The sequence below is a fragment of the Gavialis gangeticus genome, unplaced genomic scaffold, assembly GCF_001723915.1.
Source record: "Gavialis gangeticus isolate Ggan-Ray unplaced genomic scaffold, GavGan_comp1, whole genome shotgun sequence".
Lineage (NCBI taxonomy): Eukaryota > Metazoa > Chordata > Crocodylia > Gavialidae > Gavialis > Gavialis gangeticus.
This window is the reverse complement of record NW_017729016.1, coordinates 14,827,404-14,836,484: the sequence shown is the minus strand read 5'-3', so window position 1 is coordinate 14,836,484 and position 9,081 is coordinate 14,827,404. Positions and strand designations below refer to the sequence as shown.

The window sequence follows — 9,081 nt, the reverse complement described above, 5'->3', positions numbered from 1 at the left end:
GCCGAGCGCCGCGGCGGGGCCGAGACGTGCCGCTGGCCGCGGGGAGCGGGGGCTGGGGCTCCGCAGGTGCTGGCCCGGGACCGTGACTGGGTGTCTGGTCTGTTTGAAGGAGGCTGAGATCCCCCAGGAGCTCATCGAGAGGCTGGCGCACAGCGAGATCCACAGCATCCGCGACTTGCAGCGCCTCCTGGAGATTGATTCCGTAGGTAAATTATTCTCTTTCCTTCCTTCCTCGCCTGGTACCGCGGCTGGCACCCGGGGCCGCGCCGCTCCGCACGTGTCCGCCGGGGCTGCGCCCGGAGCTAGCCCGGAGCAGGGTCCCCCCCCACACCCAGCCAGCGCTGCAGCACCCCCCAGACAGGCAGCCGCTCCCAGGTCAGGCTCAGGAGGGAGCAGATGGTGAAGGAAACTCTTTGAGTTGCAACTCCCTGACCTTTCTAGCTCCAGCCCTCTTCATTTCCCAGCAAAGAAGAATTTCCCCAACCTTTCTTGTTGCTCTTCCCGGGCCTGGCTCTCTCGGAACTACTGTCCTAGAGGCATTTGAGATATTTGAAACAATGTTTATGAATGAAGTCATGTCTCTTCCAAGACCTGGGGTTTATTCAAAGGAAAATAAACTGTCCGTGCTGATCTTAACCAGGACCCTTCCTCGGGTGCTTACCCTTGGCAAATACCGCCCTTATTCAAAGGAAAACAGCACAAGGTTATTTTCTGCCCTGTTAAGCGTGCAAAGCAACGGAGGGAGAACGTGTGCTTCACCAGGGCTCTACCCCGCGGTATAAAGATCTCAGCATCATGGCAGCACCGACTGGTTATCATTACGGCTGGGCTGCTGCCCTTTGCTTTTGATGGTCCCTTCTGTTAGTCTGTGGAAGAAGGAAACGGCATCTTTGGGAGAGCCGTGTCTTTTGTGCGAAAAAGCAAGGAGGTGGTGTGGGGCATCTCCTTTAAAAAATATAATCTTATGCTATGCATTTTCCCCCCCTGAAATATGTGCTGTTTAAATCACTATCAGTCAGTGCTACCAAGTCTTGATTGACTTGCTTGCCGTCTTTTTAGCTGAAGTATTAGTGAACAGACATGTATGGGAACCGTAGCTTACTGAGAGAGCTCTTAATTTTTATGTAATTAGGTTGTAACTGGTGTCTCATTACAGGGAAAATTCAAACACTCCTCTCTTTCAAGGTACTTTGCCATAAAGGCTCGATACTAATTACTAGCTTGATTTGCACTGGGTTGATACTTTGAGAAACAGAAGTTGGGATTAAGGAAGCTTTCAGGCAGGGACAAAACCCTGAATTGAATGTGCGTAATGCATGTTAGCCTGCTCTAAACTGCAGTCTGTACCGTGCACGTGCACCAGCGTCCACGAAATTTGTATGTTGGCTGCTGGGGAAATAAGGGCGGGTGAATTTTCCCTATTCTCTGTTTCCGGTATCTTTGAGGCAGTATTTTGTACCTCCCAGAATATAGTATGTCCGGATACTTCAGCATAACAAACAAGCACTTCATTTTTAAATACCGCTTACGACGAAAGCAAAAGTTCACACGGTTCCATGTCTAGAGGCAAACTGACAAGTAATGGTGTGCCGGTTGAATAAATTAGAGAAGGTGGCAGATCAGAGAAGATTATTGTAGGAAACAAACTGAATTTTGTTCATGCTTGCTATTTGCCACGAGGTAAATCATTATTTCATTCTGCCCCTTTACTGCAAGAGAAGTAGGGAAGCAGAGAAGCAGGAGACAAATGTCCTTTAAAATCTGAAAGCGAAAGGTGATTATTGTATAGAATTAAAAATACAGTGGAAAGGTCCAGTCTTGCCATGTTCCTTATGCGATTAGTCCTTGCAAAGCCCTCTTCTAAGTAGTAGTTCCAATATTGATCCCTGCTGGGAACATAGTCATTGACTATCTCAATTTATGTTTAAATATATCAGTCTGGCAAGCTTTACTTTCCGAAGTAATCCTTACTCCCCTGACTTCTAATTGCCATATAGAAAAAGCTACAATCAATTAAAAAACTGGATTCAGCTAGTCTCCTTTGGCAGTAAAGGCTTGGGCCTGTTTAGCGAATTGTAAGATTAGCTTGAGCTAGAGGGAAAAAAGTCAGATATCTGATAGCTAGTGCTGCAAAGAAAATATTTCAGAAAGCGGAGGATTACCTTTCTTGCAGTGCAGTGCATCTGTTAGGTAACAACTGCAGTTTTAACGGATTTGTACAAGACAGTTTCCATTTTTTGGTTGTTTTTACTACTTCTCATTGTAGTGCATGTTCGTGCCAGTCCTTTCCTGAGTGAGTAGGGCTCGTAAACTCAGTGGGGGAACTCAAGTACCGTGGATTACTCTTCCGAGCAAGAGTTTGTAGGCTCATTCATGCAGCAAATCTCTGCTTTTCCTGAGAAGTGGGGCAGACTTGGTGGGAAGCAAAGGGAGGAGCAGCTGATTTCTGTGCATCGCTGGCAGCAAAGCAAATATACATGCTTTCAAACCAAGTCTCGTTAAGTCGGGGTGGGCAGCTCCTGCATCCTGACAGATTTTGACTCTATATTGTAGTGCAAGGATGATGGATAACCCCCTTCATAAAATTAGAAACCACACCCCCAGACCATCTGGTGTATTACTTAAAGAAAACCAGCATCCAACATGATGCTTATCAATTTATTCAATAAAGAAAATCCAGGCCAAGCTTCTTCTTCTGGAGCACAATCCTGCACTCCCTACTCAAAAATCAAACTAGTGAAGGCAATAGGAGTGCTGTCAGATACAGGATCAGGCCTGTAAGTTGCAATGGGATAAATCCATTGGATCTGAGTGGAGTTTCACAGTGCGAAAGAGAAAAGACTGACCTTACCTATTTAAGATATAAAGCCGGCATGATCCCAGGAAGTAAACAGCTCTAGCACTCAAAGTCCACGACTTCACTACTAACAGTGAAGAGAATGAATCATTGAAACAGAGGCAATTCCTTTTTGCCGCCTTTCAGATTTCCTTGGCTAGCGCAGCGGGTCTTGCTCTCCGCATTTTCCCCTCCCTTCCGTCCTGTGGGAGGTAGAGTTCACTTCATCACATATTCGACTTGTCTCCTGCTGCTGCTTGGACTACAGCGAGACTCCCGATCGCACAGTCTTTCCCCTGTGCTGGAAAGGCTGCTGCTTCTCTGTGCACATGCCTGCCAGCGTGTGTTTTACTTGGAGCAAAAGCACCAACCAAGCCATTCTAGTCCTGCCGCCACAAGGAGCACTTTAGACTTGTGAATTGAATAGCCTTTGCCTATGAACCAGCAGAAGCAGCTTTGCAATGTACACAGTATATTGCAAAATAACACAACTGCTGCTCTCTCCAGGTGTGTTAGGTCATTAAAACACAAACAAGCTAATCCACTAAACTCTCCTGTTGACTTCACTGGCCTTTGGATAATGTCCCAAATTAAAAATGGATGAGGGTGCAAGCGTTAGCTTCTGTTAGGCCACCTGGAAGCAGCGAAGCAGGTGGGCTTTTGACATGCGGCCCTCTGTATTTTGCTCTTTTCCTTTCCCCCAAAAATGATGCAAGAAATATGGCTTGAGAAAGTTTTATAATGCTGTTCTTCTCAGTTACATGTAGGTAAAAGGACCTCTTGCACAGTGCTATTTCAATTCTTCAACTGGTCCAAGTTTTCAAATGTAATGCCATTGATCTCTGAGTCTGAATATTACAAGCATTTTGCATTGGCTAGAAAAATGATCAAACAGATTGACGTTGCCTTGAGCTTGTTGGGAGCATGACTGATTTGTAATGGCTATTGCATACTGTTTTCAGCTCCTGAAAAGAGAGAGGCATTGGGGATTTCATAAACTGTTCATGATACCCAGGATTTTGGACCTCTACCTCTGGGATATACATCAAAACGGCACCCAGTTAGCAGAATGGAAGTATATAGTGCATATGTTTGGGACTGTACCTCCTGAGCAACAACTGCATGGGAAAATGATGTCATAGTAATGTTAGAACTAGCTAACAGTAGTCTTTCTTTTAGGATGCTTTCCATCTACTTTTTTTAGGAGAGCAGCAATCGCATATTGGCAGTGTCATAGGAGCTCTGTGAGTTGTATGTTAGCTACTCCCTGACCTCCATGGAAAGATGCCAGTCGGACAAAAAGAACTATTTCAGCCACATTAATGGACTGACCAAGGCTAATTGCTAGAGTTTTTCTACCCATCATCGAAATGTTGTCAGTGCATCAGGGCATAAAAGATTAAAGAGAAATTACTTGATCAGCTGCCATGAAGACATTTTTTTTATTAAATGACCTATCCCATATCCAAGAAGAAAGCTGTCTTCATTTTGCTCAGCACAGCGCCCTCAGCAGTCACTTAGTGACACACATTTTTTCAACATCAATAAACCGAGAATCGTTCCTTTCCCTGTAAAACTTTGTTTGCTCATAGGGAGTGAGCCCGTAAGGTGGTGGAACCCATTAACTCCACCTGACTGTCCCGAGAGTCGAGGGCACTGCCTGTCTTGGAGATCCTCAATTCAACCCCGTTGGTTAATATCTAGTGGGAAAATAGTCTTAATTTCTGACATCATTGGTTTGGGAGACCTTTTGGCAGATCCGGTGTTAGTTTCCATGCTGCTTTAACAAACAGGAGGATTCTTTTTTTCCTGATTGTTAAAGCACCATTGTTTTCTCCATTGAATCAGTCAAAAATCTTTTCCTCTGGTTATAAATAAGGACTCAAGACTAGTTGGGGTCAGATTCTGTGAGTCCTTCGCAGACAAAGCTCCTATTGATTTCAGGGCTCGATCCAGCATCCTGTGTAAAGGGCTGAGAATTTTTCCATTGGCTTCAGCGGGCAAAGGAATAAGTTCCAAGTTCCGAAATGGATACAGGATAAGGCCAAGTGCATGCAGCACTGCAAAAGTGATCTTACAATACACACATGCCTATGAAAAGACACTGATGTTGAGTCATTGACGGAACTTATACCCATGTTTCATAGTGCTTTTTTTTTTTTTGGAGCTTGTGTTACAGTCCCTTCTCCTAGGAGGACAGAGAAACATGGCAGTTCTCTTCTTAGCAACTCTTATGGCATCGCATCCAATAGATCGGGGCTAGTGAAATAATGGCCTGCCCGTCTCATGATTCTCTGTGATCTGTCTCAGTATGCCAAAGGCAGCTCGATGCTCTTTTGGTTCAACCCCTGTACGAATGCAGGAATACTGCTTCAAAATCATCCGTGACCCATGCTCATCCAGCCTTTTTAGACACCTCCAGTGAAGGAGATAGCACAGCTTCTCGGGACAGGCTGTTCCGCCGCCTCGCTATTCTAGCAGCAGGGAAGTTTTCCCTGATATCTGATTGAAATCTGCTTGGCCACAGTTTAAAGCCACTGCTTCTCATTCAGCCCTCTGCAGCAGGAGAGAAAGTGTCCTCCCTGTTTATGGAAAGCTTTCAGATATTTGCAGACTGCTGTCATGTCTCCCCTTAATCACCTTTTCCTCCAAGCCAAACATACTTAGTTCCCTCAACCTTCCTTCATTTGACTTGCCTGCCGCCCCTTTATCATTGTTGTTGCCTACCTCTGGACTCTGTCTTCCCAACCTCCTTCTTAAAGCGTGGAGCCCTGCACTTTTCTTGCAAGTGGCACCTTGGTCCTGGCCTGTTTTGCTTAGAACAAGATGCTGCAGTAAAGCTAAAGGAGTCTCAAGCACCTGGTCATTGGTAACGTGTAGGGGGTGCACGTGCACCCCCTGAGATTGGCGGTGCACCCGCAGGAGATGTGCCGGTGGTGCCTGCGGGTGGTCGCCGCTCGCCACCCCTACCCTCACTGGCGGCGTCTGTGGGTAGTCACCAATTGCCTCTGGCCACTGCCGGTGACATTTGCGGGTGGTCACTGATTGCTGGTCGGTGTTCATCACCGCCCCCTTGGCGCCAACACCACCTGTGGGTGGTCACCGTGCCTCCCCAGCCTCTGGGGGCATGTGTCATTCATGCACCTGGTTTAACATACGGGTGGCAGAATCACAGAATCATAGAAAACTGGGGTGGGAAGGGACCTCAGGAGGTCACATCTAGTCCAACCCCCTGCTCAAAGCAGGACCAGTCCCAACTAGATCATCCCCCCAAGGCTTTGTCTAGCTCGTTCTTACAAACCTCCACGGATGGAGAGTCCACCCCCTCTCTGGGTAACCTGTTCCAGTGCTTCACCACCCTCCTCATGAGATTTTTGTCCTAATATCAAATCTAAACTTCTCTTGCTGCAGCTTGAGACCATTGCTTCTTGTTAATTCAGTATCAGGTTACTTTCCTCAATCTTACTTTCTTCATAGAACCTGAAATCAGTTATCTTCTGTGGGGGTTTTGCTTAGGTAGCCAATTCACGATCAGCCCCTGTGACTCAGGGTATCAGGAGCGATTGCTCTTTTCAGCCCAGGCAGGTGCCCCCCACCAAGAAGTGAGGCTCAGATTATCAGTTTTGCAGCCTTACAGACACGGTTTGCAGGTAAGCAGACATACCTGCACTCAAGTTCTTGGCCTGAGCAAAGTTTGTGTCACTTTCTTTGAAAACCAGCGTATTGCTTCAACTCGAGAGGAGTAGCACAGACTAAGGCTCTGCAAGGGAGATCGGTGATAAGGGTTGGATTCTGCAGAGCTCTTGAGGGTCCACTGACAGGCAGGGGGAGTGCAGAAAATCAGCTTAACTTAATTGACTTAGGGTGGGAGGGATGGCCTGGTGGCACCAGGGTGGGAGTCAGGAGACCCAAGCCGAATTCTTAGCTTAGTCCCAACATCTGAGGTCATTTGGGGTCAGTCACTTCCTTTACCCAATCGGCCAGTTTTCTGTCTATAAAATGAGGTTAGGATTTTTTCACCGGGAAGGAGTGTTGCGAGGATAAAATCCATTCAGTATTGCAAGGTGCTCAGATAGGGGGGACACAAATTCCTAGACAGACAGACAGACTCCAAGGCTGAGAACAGCAGGCAAGGACCTGTCCCCCTGATTCAGAAAACAGGCAGGATTGGCTATAGTGTAATGTGCATTGGAGGTTGCATTTGGACTATCTGCAGAATCTTTTTTCTGCTTTTAAAGGCAATGCCATTTAAAAGGGTGAGGCAGGTGGGAAATTACATCCCCAAGAGCATGTGGTTCTTCTAAGTCAGCACCTGGCCTCTGGGTTTCTGTCTCACCCTGCACCCGAAGTGGCAGGCAGGTGCTGAGCTGAGTGTGATTCCTCAGATGGGCGGGGAGGGAGTAGGTTTATTTGTAGAGCAGCCGTGTGTGAGTCGTACTGTTCACATAGCCAAGTGTTAAACAGGTCCCACTGTCGTCTGGATGCATCCCGAAATGCAGAAGCAGAAAGGACTGCACACCCATGGGAGATGGCAGACGGTTGCATACTCTTAGCAAGCAGAAGGTGCGGCCGATTTGCCTGTGCCATCCTTCTGCATATTTATGCACATTGCATTTTTCCTGGGAGCTATCCGTAAAAATCTATAAAACGTCCCATTACGACACAGAGGGCACTGCGAGAAGTGGAGCGCTGGGAGCTGAGCTTTGAAATGCTGGGATCTAGTTCCCTTTCAGTCTGTATTTTGTTTATGTCTTCCCGCCCCCCCCACTTGCAGTGTGTGCTCAAGAGAGCTTTCCAAAGCCCGCTGCATGTGACCTGACCGGGAGTGATTCGCTTAACAAAACCAAACAGCGGAGCAGGCGTTCTTGTGTTTTTTTATGATAAACGAAATGCCAAGTTTTCCATCTATGCTTTTTCTCATGGCCCTTGAACCCATGTGGTAGGCTTATTTAGGGAACAAGACAAGCCTGGATGCAGTCCCAGAGTCTGCAGTAGCTTCAGATGCCCCTCCAAAGGTTAGGATACTTCACTAGGGATTTGTTCTGCAGCAGAGACTAAAAGGAAACTCAGGCTAGTTACTGTTTGTTCTCAACTTAGCCCATGCACTTTCCCGTAAGCCAGACAAGAGCGTGTTTATGGACGTGTTAATTTTACTATGGGGCTTATGGCGGTGTAGTCAGCATTGTAGACGTACAGTGGCGTATTCTGCCGGGGCTCTAGGAGTAACTTTTAAGCAAACATTTATCTGTGTAGCTGAATTGAAATGTTGTTCTTATTTCTACACTGACCTTCAGCTTGAAAAAGTTTTTGAGGCCTTTCATAAGAACAATGCAACTGTTTTGCTTCAGGGTCAGCTTTCCCATGCAACGCACGAGATTTACTTTTTTCAATAAAATGAAGGTTTGAATATAAAATTTTGTTGCTTCATAAGCAAAATTGCATATGAAATTCTGCCCTGACGTATGTCTTGGCAGCTCTATTGGCATGAGTTAATGGGATTGTAATTAAAGGCAGGAGTTGGTTCAGAGTGTGTGTATGACACAGCATTATCCTCATGTTTGTGGAGCAGAATAAAAGAGACTGTCGTACTGACGGCACAGTTAAGATTTAATATTTTGTTCCCTGCTGTAGGATATGACGAAGTTTCAGAAACAAATTTGAGGTCTCATAGCGTTCACGCAGCAAAACATGCGCAAGAGAATCGCCCTGTACCTGTTCGCAGAAAAAGAAGCATCGGTAAGAACACGCTAGTTGTCCTTATAGACCCAGATAATGGGGGCTCCTTCGGTCAGTCATGTAGGGCACTGTTGTGAAAAACTAACATATCCAAAGGAAAAGACCGTGTATAGTTTCTGCTTTTTCTATTGACCTCATCACTTGTTGCATCTGAATCACTTTCTGGTTGGTAATCCATCCTAGAGAGACGTGCATGAATAAATGGTTTACATTCACCTTCCAGTTGTGACATGTTAGAAGCCAGACCCTTATTAGCAAATGTGGCAATGTTCAATGTATAATTCATAGTGTCGGGAACAACTACAGCAACTGGCTTAAAAAAAAAAAACAACAACAGTTGGTGGAGTTTTCAGTACAGAAGCTCTAGAAAAGGAAACAGCTTGACTTTTTATTTCAAAAACAGTTTATCCAAAAAAATCGAGAGAGCAAAGTGCTTTGACATTAATTTCCATTGCCACATAGAGGGCCAGGCATGTTTACAAGGCATTTTTTTCCCCTAATAATGATGG

General features: G+C 46.0%; 1 protein-coding gene across 1 annotated transcript in view; it reads left to right on the top strand.

The window, feature by feature from the left end:
* PDGFA (platelet derived growth factor subunit A) overlaps positions 1-9,081 on the top strand; it is a 34,268-nt gene that overhangs the window by 3,343 nt on the left and 21,844 nt on the right. Inside the window, exons 2-3 of the mRNA XM_019512607.1 lie at positions 7-206; positions 8,468-8,572. Coding sequence (XP_019368152.1) covers positions 7-206; positions 8,468-8,572 — 305 coding nt within the window. The remainder of the gene's footprint in view (positions 1-6; positions 207-8,467; positions 8,573-9,081) is intronic.